An 18918-nucleotide genomic window follows, 5' to 3' on the forward strand; every position below is an offset into this window, starting at 1 on the left:
GAATATATAAACTATATTTAAATATTTAAATATAATAATTAAATATTTATAATTGATATTGACACAATTGTATTATTTTAAAAATTATTTTTATTTTTAATTATTGCTTTTAACACATTTCTCATGGGTCAAATTTAAAAAAACAAAAAATTAATAGCCATGTGACTTAAATAAAGATTTTCGAATAGTTCAGTGATCATTTAGAAACATTTTAAACTTTAGTGATTAAAACGTAAACTTACTAATAATCTAGTGATGTAATTTACTCTAAATTTTATTAAAATGTGTTTTAGTTGGTGAAAATATTTTGATTAATTGAATCAATTAAGTTTTAATTATTTTTATTATAAATTAATATAGGTTTGAAAACATCAATAAATTAATACTATATCTTAAATTTCATAAATAAATATAATTATTTAACAAAAGTAGATATCGGACATAAATGAAAATATATTTAAAAAATTCAACTATATGAAGATACAAATATGAAGCAAAAAAAAAAAGTATTTTATATATCTCAATTATTTTCAAATAACCGGACCAAATTAAACTATCATATACATTCTTTCTTTAAAAAAATATGAATATCGCTAATAATAATTATTTTAACACTAAATTTTACAAGTTGATATTCTTTAAAATATTCTACATTTTCCCGTTGGAATATCGCTTATAATATTTATTTTTCAAATACTAAATCTTACAAGTTGATATTACTTCATATGGTATAGTTGTTTAGGCAATAGAATATTGTTTTCCTTTCTATTTATTTTTATAATTATTAACATATTCACAACAACAATAGAATAAAATATATTTGTTCTATTCTCATTAAATATCTATATAAAATTATATTTATAGAGCCAATTTATTAAATGAATTATAGGTAGAGTGATGAATTATATGATCGTTTGGAGAAAACGAATGGTTTCATCCTTGGATTTGATTATTTCAAATAGTGTTTTTTAATTATTTTATATAAAACCATGAAAATAATTACAAAACCTATGCCATTTATAATTCTTCTCACATGGGGAAGTGAGAAACTGTTTTAGGGATAAAATTGAATTATAATTTTTTAAGGGATTAAATAACATTTTTCATATTAAGAGATCAAAGTAAAATTTTATTATAAATTATTTGGATTTTATTACTTCTAAAGGAATTTGGTTGAATATTTTTATTTTTACGAGTGTCAACCCTTTGATTGTTGTCTATGCATTCTAACTCTTAAATACGAGAAACAATACATATAAATACATTCAAACTCTTATCCTCTTACTTGCTAATAACAATAATATAAATTAAACTAAGCTAAACCAACAAAATATCCGAGCGAATAAGCTAAAGTGTGAAAATTTATTGTGAAACTTTTAGATTATAAATGGGAATTTAATAAGAAGAGACATAAATTACAATATAAATATTTTACTGTTAACTAAAATGAAATACATGAGTAACAAACAAAGTAGTGATGGTACCAAGACAAGGTTTTGAATACAATTATAGGAGTTTTAGCAACAGATTGTTGGCGACACCCTACCTAAATCCATAATAAAATTCCACAACTACTACCTTTTAAATTTATAAATTAATAAAATAAAATATATTACTATTAATAAAAATGGAAACAAGGTATTGAATACAAAATATGAAAGTTTTAGCAACAGATTCGTTGTTGTTGCCGACAGGGACGTCCTACCTAAATCTATAATAAAATTCCACAACAACTCCCTTTTCATAATTATAAATCTTATATACCTGAGCCATTGACCAAATTTTGGACAGTTAAATTTACGACTTTTCAGCCTCGATAGCCACATTTAAGGTCAGTTCTTCATTGCTTTTAAAAAGTATTTTTGAAAAATTTAAGTGTTTGGTAGCGGTCAAGAAGTACTTTTGAGAAATAAAATGTCCATTTTAGACATGATATTATAAAGCAACAAATATGTATTTAAATAATGTTCAAATTAGTTAATATTATGATATTTTAGAATATATAAACTATATTTAAATATTTAAATATAATAATTAAATATTTATAATTGATATTGACACAATTGTATTATTTTAAAAATTATTTTTATTTTTAATTATTGCTTTTAACACATTTGTATTATTAGATATTAACATAACATAGAAAACATAAACCTAACAAATTAAAATATTACATATATTTGGATTAAAGTTTTAAAAAGAGATAATATTTATATACCAAATATAAATACTAAAAATTTTGGGAGAAAACAAAGGTTAAAAATGTAAATAAAAGCCAAAAGCACTTTTGGCTGAAGAAAAAATTAAAATTTTTAACTTCTCCATCTGCCAAAAAGTACCTTTTTTAAGTTAAAAATTTTTCTGAAATGATGTCGATTCTTTAATGCTTTTAAGGGAAAAACACTTTTTATTCCAAAAGCCCATCTGAGAAGCATTAAAGAACGGGCCTTAATCATCGGTAAGAAATCTCTAACCATTCTTAAACCTTGTTTTTATGAATGTTTTTTTTTTAGCAAAATAAAATTTTAATCGAGAAGTCAAAGAAACAGTACATAGCTGGGAGACTTTGAGAATCATACAAGTCTCATAACTTTAACTAGTAATGTACATAGGAATATATGGACCGATTAATAAAACTGACAGCCTCGCATGTGGATTTTCAATTTATCCAACATCAGTATGAGCTGCTATCTAATTGATTAATGTCTTTAAATATTCCCCTCAACCATTCATCACATGTTCAAATTCTTTCCTTCTCAATTTTGGCCCCAAACCCATTACATCTTTTCCTTTTTCATTTCGATACTTTCAGATGAAATTTCTTTTAAGTAAAATGTAATTAAAAATTAAAAATTAAAATTGCTTTCTTTCTTTCTTTTAACTAAATCCAACATACATCATAATATGTAATTTTTTTTATGATTTAACTTCGAGATATTTATGAAAAAATTAACCTTCCATCAATGAATCATAATTTGTATTTTATATTTATATTTTATGATGTCTATATAACTTAAGTGAATCCTTAAAATCTTAATATGGACTGAATTTTGAGATGTAGAATACACAATTTAGAAAAGCTACTATTGAATCTAAGCAGATTGAGATAATTTAAGTTGAGTTAAATCAAATTTAAAATTTTAGATAATTTTGATTTGGATAGTTTAGGATTTTAATAAATACAAATTTCTAGGTAGATTTACTTTAAGTTTTTTTTTAAATTTAGATTTGATTCATTTCAAATTATTTGCTTAAATTATTTTTTTGAACATCTAATTCAATTGTGAAAGCGCCTGAGAATTTATAAGTTTCCACAATACTTAAAATGTGTTTCAGTACGCTCGAATATAAGGGTGAGCAAAATTCGATTCGATTCGAAAAACTTGATAAAAAATTCAAATTTTGAATTAAATAGTTCGAGTTATTTGAGTTAATCAAGTTATTCGAATCAACTCGAATAAAAAAATAAGTTTTTTGGTTTAACTCGAATATGAATTACACAATTCGAGTTATCCAAAAATTTGAATAAGAAAATGCAAAACTACATCATTTGATAAATGTTTACCCATCAAGTTAAAAGGTAAAACCATTATATTATTTATGTAGTTAAATAATCTTGTACTTCGTCTGCTAATTAAGTAATCAATCTATATAAACACAACATTGAGTATAAATAATAAAATTCGTTAACTTGACTCGATTTGAAAAAATTCAAATTGAATTTAATTGCTAAAATAAGATTTGTCAAATCAACTAATTTAAAAGTTGTTGACTCAATCGAATTCTCGCCCTTACTCATATCATATCCTCCTAAACTAAGAAAATTAGAATCTTAGTGTAATCTTAAATTTGAATAAGTTTAATTTTAGATTATTTAAAATTAGAATAAAATGAGATAATTTTTTGTTTAAATTTGAATTCAATTTTTAAATTCATGCAAAAACTTATAAGTTTAAAGCCAAAGCATTTGGGTACTAGAAATCGTAGTAGAGGTAACGGTCAAATGTTAATTCCAAAGACTTGAAAGCGACATTTTAAACAAAATTAGGCGAGAGGACAGAGGCACTGAGTTTGCTATTTGAGGAAATGAATGGTGGTGTGGCTCAAAACAAGGATGTGTCAGTTGATAGCAGAGCAGTATCGGGTACAAAGATGCCAGCCACTAAGAAAAGGCCGCTTGTGTTGTGTAGAGCCCAAGGGATCAGTCTTTGGACCAAATCCATTAAATTGTCTAAAGATGTTTTAAGCATTGATGATTACCAATTACTTCAAGCCCAAGCACCATCATTCTTTACTTTAGATCATTAAGGTTGCCTTTGTAGCTTTGATTCAGTAACAAATAATTTACATTATTCAAGATAAGTTTTAGGTTGAAGTTCTTATGATTTTGCAACAAAGTAAATTATGAGAACTCCCCCATCACTTGAACAAACTTTTAACATTTTATTTATAAATCACAATATTTTATAAAATTTGTAAGAATTACATCTCAAGCAATTTGCATAAATGCGAGTTAGATTGAAAAGCTTAATGTGACCTAAATTGTAATTTTAAAAATTAATGAGAAAAATATACGAAACGCCCTCCACCCTTCTCAACCTTTTACAAAACGGTGTAGTTGCCAACTGTAAAAATGGTTTTTAAAGGATTAAAAAGGCACAAACTTTAACCAGTTTCAACATGCTTGGTTTTCAAAAGTTAAGACTTTAAAGAAATAAAAGAAAAACATTACTTTAAAAAGTTATTTATATTTTCATGCTTTGGATTAAAAAAGAAGGGGGATTTGATCTTTTGTCTTTGCTTTCAATATTGACTATCACAGTGTTGATATTCAATTCATTCATGAACTCAAAGTAAACCAAATTTCTTCAGTTTCAAGGGCTTTTGGAGGGGCCCTAAAGGATGTTTTAAAATCATGATTAAAGATGCTCCTGCTCTTCTTTCATCTAGCAATTTACCCCATCCATTTCTCTTTTCTTTCTTGCTTTTTTGCCTATTCAGTCCTTACTCTTATTACTTAGTTTTCTTTAATATTATTTGAAGTAATTTACGTATGACTTCAATTTTTGTTCAAATAATTTTGTTGATCAATGTTTTAGATATGTTGGGTTTATTTTTTATTAATGATGGTCCCATGTTGGGGCATTGGTACACCAATCATGGATTCTAGCAATGAATAGAGCCAACAAAACATCTCTCATATTCCCATCATAAGGAGAAAGTATTGTTCAACAATGATGGCAGTAAGTGCACTGAAAATGGTGGCAAAAAGCATGGATAAGCATGCAAAAACCATAGCTATCCAAAAATCGAAAATTGATTTAATTTCTAAATTTTGCTTTTGTTTCGATTCAACAATAATTAAACATATTAATTAGCTTTAATTTTTACAATATAAAATACTCAACTTCGAGTTTTAATATGCACGATTATAACGTGTGAGTCTTTAATTGGATTTTAGTCTAATTTTTTGTTTACTATAGTTTCTATTAGTTTGATTTTACTTTATGATTACTCCGATATATGTTTAGGTTCTTTTATTTGTATAAATTTTTTAGTAAGATAGATAAATATAATAATCTAAAAACAATACACTAAATTTAAAAGTTCTTTTTAGAAAAAAAAAAAGGGAATAATTAAATAGGCTTCAATAAATGAGTAAACGCAAATCGAAAAAAAAAATGAGATGGTTGTGCAATGGGAAGTACTTTCACTTCACTTACATCAACAAAAGCAAATGAGGATTGAGGGGTGAAGGAACGTAAAGCTAAGCTTAAAGTGAAACAAAGATTCTTGCTAAAAGCTAAATCGTGGATTGTAGTAGCAGACATACACTAATGAATTGCATTCTTACTTTTTGACCATTCTATTTTATTTTTTGAATTTTTCTAATACGTGTTATACATATCAACTAAAGATTGTTTAAAAAAAGCAATATTTTATTAAGTTAAATAATTGGTTATACATATATGTAAATCATTTTCTATATGGAACTTTTAATTTAATCAAAGTTTAACTGGTTATTCTCGTAAAGTAATATTAGATTATGACATGAGTGAAATATATATATAAATTATATTTGTTAAAAGTTTATATGATAATAAAATAAAATTTTGGATGAAATGGTAAAGTAAAAGTCTAAAATTCATTGTATCGTAAGTTTAAATCACATAATGTATGGGTTTTTATCGATTTTAGACAAAATGATAAATTTAGCTCTCAATGTTCACATTTTTTTTTCTAAATTGACCATTGCTTTTTAGTTAAGTTTGACCACAAACTTTCAAAAAGAGTAAAATCGGTTTTTTAACTAAAATGCGGACTAAAAATATCAAATTTTTTAACGATGTTGGTGGACAACCCTTGTGATAATCTATATGTACGTTATGCTAACATGACGCTATTTATCATATATGATACATCAACAAATAATTTAAAATTATAAAATAATTTTAAATAAAAATTCAAAAAGAAAATATAGAAAGTTCATAAAATTCCAAAAAAAAAGTATGAAGTATACATGGAGAGCCATATGTGATGCAATGTTTAAAAGTTTAAAGTTTTAGTCAATAATATTATTTTATTAAAATATTAGTTCATTTCTTTTGAAGGTTGATAGTTAAATTCAAATTTTAAAAAGGTTGAGGGCCAAATTGTTAAAAGAGGTAAACATTAAAAATTAAATTTATCATTTTATCTTAATTTTATACAAAAAAAAAAACAATATCTTTTGCTTTATAAAAAAATATGTTTTTAATAATTTTTAATGGAGTTAATTTCTAGTAACTCAAAAAAAAAAAAGTACAATACACGTTAAAAAGCTCTTTTTCTAGTATCTCTTAATTGGTATTAAAAATCACTATATTTATGCCCCAAATCCAAGAGGTCAATGAGGGAACCCATGAAAGTTTTGCCTTTAAAAGGTTTGGAATCCTATGTGAAATAGTCATTAAAAGAATCTCACACATACAAGTTGGATTAATCAAAGTTAACCCTGCCCAATAATGATACATGGATAATTAATTTGATGGAAATTTATACTATATATTAGCTATAGCTTTTTCAATTGTTCCTTAGAATTACTACATTGAAGTTGCAAAGTACAACAAACATAGAAGATAATTATCTCTTCCTTTTGTAGTTAAGATAAGATAATATTAATTACTACCACCTCTTAATTGATTAATTCATTTTTTTTGAAAAGATTAATTCATTATTGAACTCATTGGTAGGGCATCCATTTTATACTAAAACAAATTTATATATATAGATCACAAAAGTCCTAACACCAGCCATGTTTTGAAGAATTCTTATATGCATAATATACATATGTGAAGAGCTTTAGGCACACAACATATAATTTTTATGCTGCAAATATTTCATATCTTTAAAGCTATATAGGGCATATGATTCTCAATCTTATTATAAAAGTAGGTTAAGTGATAATGTCTCATCTAATTTCAAGGATACGATGCTGATTTGGAGACATGATTGATTGTCTCTTAATCTCCTAATTAATTACCAAAAGGTTAAATCTTCCAAAAGCATATATATAATAATTATAATTTGAATCAAATATACCTATATATTACCTAGTAGTACTACATATATTCTTTTTTCTTGCATTGGTTTAGACAAAAGATCCCCATTGTGGTCCAAGAATAACCCTCTTTAACTTTGCTTTGCCTTTGCAGAAGTGAGCAATTGATGAATTTTAAGTCATAATAATCAAATGTTCCTTGGACCATTTTTTTTTAAAGTAGTCTCATCAAGAAAGATAAAAAAAGAAAAAGGCACAAAGACACTGATATAACATTGCTGATACCATACATCAATTACATGCATGCCCTATGTACTTTAATATTAGCTTAAGTACTTCAACTGAAGTCTTTCAAACATGATTCATCTAAAGATCTAAAATAAAGAAACAAACAAAAGAAAAAGAAAGCAAGATCTGGGATTGCCTTGTCTGATCTCTCTCTTGGGACTGCAGTACCTGAAACCAGAGACATATGTTTACATACCATGCCTTAATTTCACAAATTAGGACAAAAAGTTGTCAAGTGGTATACCCAAAAATGAAAATTTTATTAATTAGTATGAAGATTTGTGGGTGGAGTCCCTTGGTGCATTGCATCTGAAACATTCCATCCTGCTGGCAAAGTTGTGTTCATTGCAACCCGACCTTGTCAATTAATACCAGAAATTAGAAAAGATTTCACGTCCAACTTTATGTTTAAGCATGCAACATATATATATAAAATGATAACATGCACTCCATATATATAGTGTTAATTAATGGAAAAAAACCTCGTGCAAATCCAGTCTCCAGATTTCCAGTTAGAGCGACTAGAGCTGCCAGTGCTAAAACCATAACCCCTCATACGTGGGATGTCACTTTCAAATCCTCCAGATGATTCATCTTTGGCTGCACCACATTTGAAGCAGCTCGACCTGCTGGCGAAGTTGTGAGCACCGCAGTTGCCCACAGTGCAATACCAGTCACCAGGCCTAACATCGGGTCCAGTAAACCCGAAAGATGAGCCACCCCTGCCACCAAAGCTTCCATAGTCGCCGCCTCTGTCACCACCACCAGGTCTTGGTTCTCCACAGCGCTGGCATGAGTCCCTCCTTTGGAAGTTGAGGTGTTGGCATGACCTGCAATTCCAGTCTCCTGGCCTGCTCATATTTTCTCCCCTACTACACAATATAGTTAAACAAAACTTAGAAGAGAGGTATATATTATATATATACAGTCATGCATGCATCAACTTCATAATGAAGCATAGGAAATGGTACTCAAAGCTTAAAAAAGTGCAGAGTTGCAGACCTTGAGAAAACAGATATATAAGGGGTGAGTAAGCAAAGACAGGAACAGTGAAGAAGAAAGAATGTGTTGTAAGCAAAGTTGTGGGTTTATTTTAATAAGGGGGTTTGGGTATTTATATAAGAGATTAGACCTTGAGAATGGGGAGGGATTGAAGAAGTAGGTTGGGCAGTGGAGGGCTTAGGGTTTTCTTTTTCATATTCTTCAATGTCACTTTAATTCCTTGAACAATGGAATCCCAATAAACTAAAATTGGAAAAAGAGATAAAGGAAATTTGAAATTAGATTCCAAAGGGGAGGAGAAAAAAGATTTAAAAAGCTCCAATTTCAACTCCTTTTTAGGGCTTCTAGTTGCATGTAAATGAGTGGCAAGTGCATGAGCACATGCAAATGATTTCATTATATTATTCACTTCCTAATATACCCTTCTTCCTGCATGTTTTTCCCTTTATACTCCCTACATATATAATTATAAATCTCACCCCTTTTTTTTCTCTTCATAAAAAAAATCTCTCTTTTTTCTTTTTATAAATTAATATTGAATTTCTTTTCTATTTTTAATTTCAGTCCAAAATTATATACCAACGATGGATGCAATAATAAAACGAAATTCGAATTTCAATATCAAGACAACAATGTTGGGAAAATAGTAACGAACATCCAAAGGATTATGTCCAAATAGCGAATGCGTAGGGGTAGCCTAAGGGGCAACAAAATGGGAAAATTCTTTATAACCCCTCCCTAACATTAAAAAAATTCAATTTAGTCCTTTTTAACTTTTAATTAAATAGAAAAATTATAATTTTAACCCTTTTAAAGTTTAATAATTTAATTTAAACACTTTTAATATAAAATTTTTAACTTTGACCCCCAAATTTTATGATATTCTTACATCAACCCCTAAACAAAATTTTTACTGACTTCATCCCTACGATAGCATGTATATGGTTCATTTACCTTAAAGAGACAAATATAAAGAGACATCTGATTTTACCAAGATTGGGTTTTGACTCAGCCATATTATTATCCTCACTCTATCATATCCAAGCAGTGAGATATGGCCTTACTGATTTTTATTTTTGGAGTAATGAGAGAGAACCGGATAAGGAGGAACTTTCCTACCAGACAACATGAATATCCCGACATATCTGTGAAAGAACCTTAGAGCCGACTTATTCTTATCTTAAAATGACCCAAGGAGGGGTTCATGTCTCCTTTCTATTATAATATATATATTATATATACTTTGAAACATACCCATTCCATAACGGTCACTATATGCGAAAAAAATGTGGGTGACTTTTCGATTTTTTTGAATATTCCTTTCTGGATGTACTTTGAATTTCTTTCTTCTTTCTTTTCAAGTCAAATGGGTTTATGAGAATATTGGATACTAATTCTAGGGATTAAACTGCCATTTTCGACATACAAACCGCTGCACTACAAAATTTGGTTCCAAACCTTGGGCTGTGCCTTTGAATTCTATATGTATATTCGTGTTTCGATAAACCAACCAAGTATCTTAAAGCAAACGTAAAGATTTAGAAAAACAAGTATTCTCAATATTCATCGTAGAACTGAAAGAAGCATAGATATTATACAGTTATATATATATAGGTGAAATTAAAAAATATTGATGTCACTCGTGTTTGTCAGGTTTCGATCATTTCCATGGAGATCTAGTCTAAAAGATGTAAGCGAGGTTAAAGCAAAAGTTATTGCATGGCCACAAGGTACGTTATATCCCATTTTCAATTAATTTATTTGTATCTTCTGATCCTTGTTTGAAAAAAACGAAGAAGTCCTTTCTTTTTAAGTTTTGGGACAAGGAAAAGCTTTCCGATATTCAAATTCTATATGTATTAAGGATTTATATTTTGATATAATGACGTACGATCAATTTAAGAAATAATAATAAAATCATCTAACTCCAATGATTTTTCATTATTTCATTTATTGAGCACAAAATTATACCATATCAGTGCATCGAAATTTAATTTTTAGTAAATATTATATTTTTTAAAAGATGATATACATGTAGGTTAACATTAAAGAAAGGGAGAAAAATGGTAGGGTTTTCAAAAAAGAGAGATGGAAGCTGAATGATGGGAAGAGAAGTCTTCGAGGTTCAAAATTTTGACCATCTTTTCTCTTCACTGCTAATGGCTTTTTCGCTTTTATTTTCTTTTTCCCCCCTACCCTCTCATCCAAAGCAATTTTTTCTTTTGTGATGGAAAACAAAAATAAAAATACAGGAAGAGAGAGTCAAATTAATTCCCACAATTTTATTGGGGAATGAGTAAAGAAAAGCTGTTAAAAGCACAAAGAATGACTTTGGGAAATGCTTCCATGCATGAGCAACCGATTTATGCTCCCAAACCAAATCATATTAAACATAAATTTTAATTTATCTACTAATTAATCTAACTTAATATTTTAGACTTCAATAAACATGATAATAACTATTAAATACAATATTAAGCATATGATTAATAATGTTTGTATGATATTATATTTAACTCTAAAAAGAATCCTTAATATTTAGTCATTTGTTTAAGGAAGTTCACTTTAAACCCATATTGTAGACTTGAGTTGCAAGAATAACGTGTTAGTAATGCGTGCATGAAAAATCATATTTTACTTCTACTAGTGGTGCATAAGTTATACCAAAATGAACTTTTAAAAGAAAAACATGTATTGTACTTATATTTAAAATTTTACTTGCTTAATCGAATGAATCATCAATAATATTGACAAAAATTGAAATGCTAGGGATTTAGCATGTATTGTACTTTTGCCTGTATTTAAAGTTAAAACATTCACTATTTTTGGGCATCCATATTATGTTAATGAATCTGATAATTAATTAATGAGGATTGGTATGATTTAGGAAATGTGGAAATATGGGTTGCATGCACGTGAGCAGTTTTTGAGATGGGTACGTATGACGTCAGATTATAATGATAAAAGTTAGCTTTATTTTTTCTTTTATTACTTTTTAGTCCTCCAACATATTTTTTATTATGCTTTGAGTTCAAAGTTAGAAATTTTCCAAATGCCTTTCTTCACACCACTTTACTCATTTACCACTTCAAGAAAACCAAAATACAAGTAGAGAGTTGATACTTAAATACGCTTCATTCAATTAATGTCTATAGCTATAGGCGTATTTATTTAGTATTTTGATTTTTGTTGCATCTAAGACATTTAATTTAAGAAAAAAATGGATTAATTAACATTTTTAATTTATTTGTACCACTCAAACTAGCATTTAGTTAACTTTTTATTTATTCAAATGTTACTGACATGGATATGCATAAAAATATTTGTAATTAATTTAACTAAAATAGATTTTTCACACATCTACTAGGAAATATAAAATGAACATCTCTTTTAATCTTTTAGAGGATTAAATTCCATGGACACACCCAAACACCTAAACCATGATAACGTCTCTTTTTTTTTTTCCTCTTGATCAACAATGGTGATCCGCATGTTACATCAACAATTGCACAATTATAATTTGTATTGGCTTTAGCTAACACAGTCCACCCTCTAACTATTAGAATCGGTTTTTGAGGAGAAAATTTAATAGGTAACGGCACAATTAGTTGAATATAATGGGATAAGATAAAAGAATGTAGTAATTATTCGATATAAATGAAATATTGAAATAATAAATTTTATGTAGTAATTAACCAATGATACTTCAAGAAGCATAAAGTAAAGCATTAATAGGATCAGTTCTATTGAACCCGTACAATCTCTTTAATTTGCACCAAGACAATATCTTCAATAAATAAAGATGCATCAAAATATCTCTTGTTCCTCTATTTTCATATCACATACAAATATGCACTTCAAGCAAACTTGAGTATAACAACAAGCACTTTCCTTTTAAGTTTAAATATCGTCCAAGTTAACCCTTGCCTCCAAGTTCTTACAGCTCTATGAATAGAGTAAAGGCGCAAAATTAACTATCATACATTTCTTGAAAAATTGCATTCAAAGAAAATGTGACCATGTTTCTTTGCACCATACATGCAGAAAAAACAATAAATATAAAAGTATTAATGATCGTCGGTTGGTTGAGAATTTGTTAATGGGTTTTGTTTATATTTGAGAAAGAAGGCGCGACTCAAATGCTTTTTAGTTATGAAATGGTTTGGTTATGCTTTTGCTAATTTCGTCCGACTTAATCTTTTCCTGTTTCATAATTAAGTTGTTTAATATAGTGAGTGCTACTTCTGATCATAACTCTGTTGTTGCTAGTGAATTGATGCCTACTCGTCGTGCTCATAGACTTCGTTTTGAAAACTCTTGGTTATCTAAAGATGATTTTGGAGAAGTTATTAACTCGAGTTGGTGGGAGTGTCCTTCAAATGATGTTCTGATCAAATTACGGTTGTGTGGTGAACGACTTCTGATTTGGAACAATAATTTAAAGAATAATTTTAAATCCAGTATCAATGACTTGAAAGCCCAAATTGAGGCTACTCGAACCCATCATCCTGATTTGACTGTATTGGTGAACCTTTGCTTGATTTAAATATGTTTTTGGCATAAGTTTATTAGAAACAACGATCCAAAATCTTTTGGATAAAACATGACGTACCAAATAGCAAGATTTTTCATGCACATACGTCTAAGTGAAAGAGAGTCAATCATATTCATTTGCTTCACCATGAAGATGGGAGGCGGTGTAAAAATTTTAATGAGATGTGTAATATCGTCAAGACGTATTTTACTAGTCTGTTCTTTCACTCTTCAACTTCTGATTTTATCGTTTTCTCTGATTTTCCCGCTTGCATTATTGATTGTCAAAATGAGTCTCTTGTTGCGTCTTTTGTATTGTGGAATTTCCTGAAGCGATTATGAGTATGCACCTTGATAAAGCTCCTGGTCTTGATGGTATGAACCCAGGTTTTTTTTCAGTGTTGTTAGTCTATTTTGGGTACTGATGTGTTTAATCAATGTTGTTCACGGTTAGATGATGGTGCCTATCCCAATTTACTTAACGAAACTTTGATTTTTTTGATATCCAACAAAGACAAACCTGATAGCTTAAAAGATTTGCGGCTCATTGCGCTTTGTAACGTTCTCTATAAAATAACGACAAAAGCTCTAGCTAACCGTCTCAAAAAAAATTCTGCCTTCGATCATCTCTTCATTGCACTATACTTTTGTTCCTGGATGTCTTATCACTGATAACATTCTGATTGCTTTTGAGCCTATCCACCATATGAAGAATAAAGGTCATGGTAAGGTGGGTGATATTGCTTTGACTTGATGTTAGCAAGACTTATGACCGTATTGATTGGAATTTTATTCAGTTTATCACGTGAAAAATGAGTTTTTCTATGCAATGGGTGAAGTGGATCATCTTGTGTGTCACTACGCGTAATTATTGGATTTCTTTGAATGATCATGTGGTGAATCTTATTTCTCTCCATAGAGGGTTGCATTGGGGGATCTTTTGTTACCTTACCTCTTTATTTTGCGTACTAAATGGTTGAGTTATTTCCTCTATAAGACCCAAGCTAGGGGTGACCTTCATGGTACTTCTGTGTGTCATGATGGTTCTTCAATTTTTCATTTATTGTTTGTTGATGTTAGTTTTTTTTTATGGTATTTCGAGTCAGGTTATTAATTTTCAGTTAAGAACTCGGGGAGGATCAAAGCATTAGCTAGACAACCCTCGCTTTCATTGAGCAGTCGAACAAGAATTTTAGTCGCGCCTTCCTTGCTCAACATGACCTCCATTTTAGCACCTCCACCATCGAATTAACAATTTGCTCCATCTTTTTCAAAGCGTTTAACCCTTCATCGAACCTGAAAAGGTGTCCCAGAACAGTAGTTGACATGGTTTCAATTAAGTTCTGGAAATGATAAACAAAGGCTGTTGCCCACGGTGCAATACCAGTCACCAGGCCTAACATTGGGTCTAGTGAAATTAAGCTTAACAAAGATAAAATTTACTTCTGAAAAAAGGAAATAAAATCAAATAAGCAAATATATTAAGGGTTATTTCTTTTATCTGTTGCCGACTTTTATTTTTCTTGCTTCTCTTTGAATGTCTTATCCTTTGAAGTGTTGGGATTTCTAATATTTTAAAAATTTTCTTGTATGCTAAAGGATTGATCCGTAATGTTAAAGGGTACAAATATATTATGGAGTTAAAGTAACTTTTATTGGTTTTTTCTTTTTAGAATATTCACTTAAATGACTTAAAATGAATAGTAAAATAAATATTGGCTAAAAAAATAACTACTTAAATGAACTGAATTGAATAGTAAAATTGAGTTATAGAAATTAAATGACTGGCACCAACTTTTTTTCTAACACAAACATTGTGTCAGAGATTAAAAAAAATAATTTTTGGGGTTTTAGACACTAGATGGCTGATACCCATGTATTTTTCCTAATCCGTATCATACTGGTAATATATACCAGTATTTTAAAAAATAGTTATGGTGTTGACACATTGATGATGGTCACCCACTACATCTGATTAAAAAAAAATTTGGGTGTTGATACACTGATGGTCGATACCCTCTTTACCTGATTAAATTTTTTTTGTCATTGGAACACTGATGGTCGGCACCCCTTTATCTCATTAAAAAAAATTTTGGGTGCTAGGACTTTGATGGCCAAATAAAGGGGGTCCCAACACCATTTTTTTTAATCAGATAAAGGGATACTGACCATCAGTGTCCCAACACCCCAAAAAAATCTTTTTAACCAGATAAAGGAGGTGTCGGCCATCAGTGTCTCAGTACCTCAATTTTTTTTTTAATCTAGTGTAGAGGTGCCAACCATCAATGTCCCAACACCCCAAAAAATAATTTTTTATCTAATAAATTAGTGTCAACCATCACTACAACACTCTAATTTTTTTTTAAATATTAGTATAAATGTATACTAGTATGACATGAATTGGAAAAAAAATACATAAGTGTCGGCTATTTAGTGTTCAAAATCCCAGAAATTATTTTTTTAATCCCTTACACAATCATCAACTAATAATTGTGTCAGAAAAAAAAGGTGGTGCTGATCATCTATTCCCCATAACCCAATTATGTAACATAACCCTACTTCTACTAAACTGTTTAGACCTACCTCTTTTAAGTAAGTCCAATTAAGGGTATGTTAGAATAGATTAGAGGCAACATATTATATTTAATTTTTATTTAGTGAGTATTTTATTATTATTTAAGATAATAATTTGTGAACCTAAAGCATAATTTATTATAATGTAGCTCATAGAATGGATTAAACTAATAGAGTGAATTTTCTTTAAAAATAAATTAGTAGGGTGAATATATTCCTTGAAAAATTACAAATAAATTAGAAATTTAAGTGTTAAAATGAAATTACTTTATTAATCCATTAATAACACCAGCTTTGAGGCTAAAATATAACAAAAATCGTTAAACCCAAAATTCAATATCCCCTTAGAAAATGAAAGTTTAAAAGTAAAAAAAGAAGCACAAAATTTAACGGTTGAATTGTAGGGGATTAATCCTTTATTATCCCGCTCAATGACATTAGATTTTAGGTCATATCAAATATTATTAAATGCTACTTTCTTCAATCATCCTCCACCCTTATGCAAAAATTTGGATAGCTGTTCCATTACTAATGCAGAATTATTCATATTTTCCATCATCCTTCTTCAAACATTTGCTAATATTCAGCTCTGTAATTCATTAGGAATAACGTATGGTAAGAACTATATTTTGACTTAGCCTTAATTAATTGTTAGACTACCTTTATTTACCAAAAAGATTATATCCATATATTTCTAGCCAGTTTGTGTATATTTTTCATCTTTTCAGAATATAAGAAGATAATTTGCAATTATAAAGCAAAAAAGAGTATACTGCCTTTTTATCGAAGGATAATAAATTACAAGAATATCAAAAAATGAGTAGAGAAAATGTGAACTTAACATTGCCTTACATATTTCCACAGTGGAGCCTTTTAGGCAGAATATGGTCTTCCAAAAAATAGTAGCAGCAATTGCTTATTGACCCAACATAATAGAACCATGCTTGTCTCCAGTATGGATTAATGTAAAGCACACATGCAATACTCAGGATTGCCATAACATAAGACACAACGAAAGTCACATAAAAGGAAATCATATCAATCAAACCATTTTCAGTCGATGCTTTTGGCAATAAAGATGCTGATGGTCCTGATGTTGAGCAGTCCTTCAATGGATCACCACAGAGAAGAGGATTTCCCACATAGCTGCTTTCGTCAAATGTTGCAAATTGTGCAGTCCATGCAGGTGTACTTCCAGATAAATTATTGTATGCCACACTGAAATAAGACAACCTATATAACCCCACAAGTTGTGGAGGGATTTTCCCGCTCAAGTTGTTGTGAGAAAGATCGAGACTCTCAATTTGCTTCAGATTGGAAAACGCCGGTGGGATTGGTCCTATCAAATTGTTGTGAGACAAATTCAAAGCATAAATATTTCGCAAGTTTTTCACTTCGCTGGGAATCTCACCTGTCAACTTGTTGCAAGAGAGATCAATTCCAGATAAGTATGTGAGAACAATTCCCTTATAAGAGTAAGACATGCTTTTCACTCTGAACTCTATCGGTTCATCAATGGAGAAAGAACTGGGAGGTTGAGCAATATCAGTGACATAACGAACATATTCTTGGGATATTTCATTCAGTGCTGTAATCTTCAGGCAAGGTGGAATTGTACCTGAAAGATTGTTATTGGAAAGATCAATCAGGCTTAACTGGCCCAATTTGCATAACTGAATTGGAATCCCACCTTCAAAATGGTTGTTATTTAGCAAAAGAAAACTCAATCGAGAAAGGTTGCCAATCCAACGTGGAATTTTCCCAGTTAAGTGATTATTGCTGAGATCTAATGTCACCAGGCTAGTGCTATTATGAAAAACATTTGTGAGTGCCCCTTCTAGCTTGTTTCTTGATAAATGAACTTGACTTATCCATAAAGGGCTGAAACAAGATGGAAGACGCCCAGATATGTTGTTCACTGAAAGGTCTAGAAGTTTAAGATCATTAAGATGGCAAAACTCCTTTGGGAATGGACCTTCAAGATGATTATTTGCCATCACAATTTCTTCCAAATTTGACATACTCCCCATCCACCTTGGTATGTCCCCAGAAAGCTCGTTATTGCTTAAATCCAATGTTGACAAACTTGACATATTCTCCATCGACATTGGTATCTCCCCAGAAAGCACGTTATTGCTTAAATCCAATGTTGACAAAAAGGAGCAATTAGACAAGGAATCTGGGATCTTCCCAGAGAAATGATTCCCATCTAAGTGCAACTCCCGCAACTTTGTAAGGTTAACATTTGAAGAGAACATCTGCCCTTGCAATTTGTTGTTGGACAGTGCAAGGGAAGTTAATGAAAAGCAGCCCATGGTCAAATGCTCGGGTAGCCCACCAGACAATTGATTATTGGACAAGTCCAAGGCTTCTAAGAAATTCATATCACCAATCGAAGAGGGAATGCTACCGTGAAATTGATTTTTTGACATGTTCAGAAACGACAATGATGGTAGTTTTTCCCCAATATCAATTGGAAGATTGGTATAGAATGAATTTTCTGAGACATCCAAATACGATAAGTCCGTATGCGGAAGGAAAGGTAACTCAAAATGACCTTGGAGAGAGCTGTTAGCAAGAACTAACCTTTCCAAATTTGCGTTGTTATTCAACAACCAATTTGGAAATCCCTCTCTAAAGTTGTTGTTAGAGAGATAAACTTGCCTTAAGTCATGTTGATGGAACAAAATATGAGGAAATTGTCCTACATCTCCACAACTAGATAAACTGATAAGGTTCAATTGGAATCTTGGGGCCAAAGGTTGCATCTCACTTTCAATGTATATGGTATTGTTGTCCGCATTGAAATGCTTGAGTTTTGAAAGGTTGAAGAAGGGCTCCAATGAGCTTGGGATTTTGAAATTAATTCATTAGGAATAACGTATGGTAAGAACTATATTTTGACTTAGCCTTAATTAATTGTTAGACTACCTTTATTTACCAAAAGATTATATCCATATATTTCTAGCCAGTTTGTGTAT

The 18918-nt window shown here is 29.8% G+C and overlaps 2 protein-coding genes across 3 annotated transcripts; both read right to left on the reverse strand.

Moving 5' to 3' along the window:
* Positions 1–7780: 7780 nt before the first annotated feature.
* On the reverse strand, positions 7781–8996 carry LOC105771149 (uncharacterized). Of its 2 annotated transcripts, none has more exons than XM_012592561.2 (4): positions 8831–8996; positions 8311–8700; positions 8073–8185; positions 7781–7996 (listed from the first exon to the last, which is right to left on the reverse strand). In XM_012592561.2, exons 2-3 carry the CDS (start codon positions 8685–8687, stop codon positions 8095–8097), a joined length of 468 nt encoding a protein of 155 aa, XP_012448015.1. In that variant the 5' UTR covers positions 8688–8700; positions 8831–8996; the 3' UTR covers positions 7781–7996; positions 8073–8094. The 2 variants fall into 2 exon arrangements, with proteins under 2 accessions (XP_012448015.1, XP_012448016.1); XM_012592562.2 differs by having other exon boundaries at positions 8311–8697; positions 8831–8972.
* Positions 8997–16687: 7691 nt separating this feature from the next.
* Positions 16688–18794, reverse strand: LOC128041242 (receptor-like protein 15). Its single transcript, XM_052630842.1, has 2 exons — positions 17349–18794; positions 16688–17276 (listed from the first exon to the last, which is right to left on the reverse strand). Exons 1-2 carry the CDS (start codon positions 18703–18705, stop codon positions 16786–16788), a joined length of 1848 nt encoding a protein of 615 aa, XP_052486802.1. The 5' UTR covers positions 18706–18794; the 3' UTR covers positions 16688–16785.
* Between the last annotated feature and the right edge of the window lie 124 nt (positions 18795–18918).

Source organism: Gossypium raimondii, chromosome 5 (genome assembly GCF_025698545.1).
Source record: "Gossypium raimondii isolate GPD5lz chromosome 5, ASM2569854v1, whole genome shotgun sequence".
NCBI classification, from domain to species: domain Eukaryota; kingdom Viridiplantae; phylum Streptophyta; class Magnoliopsida; order Malvales; family Malvaceae; genus Gossypium; species Gossypium raimondii.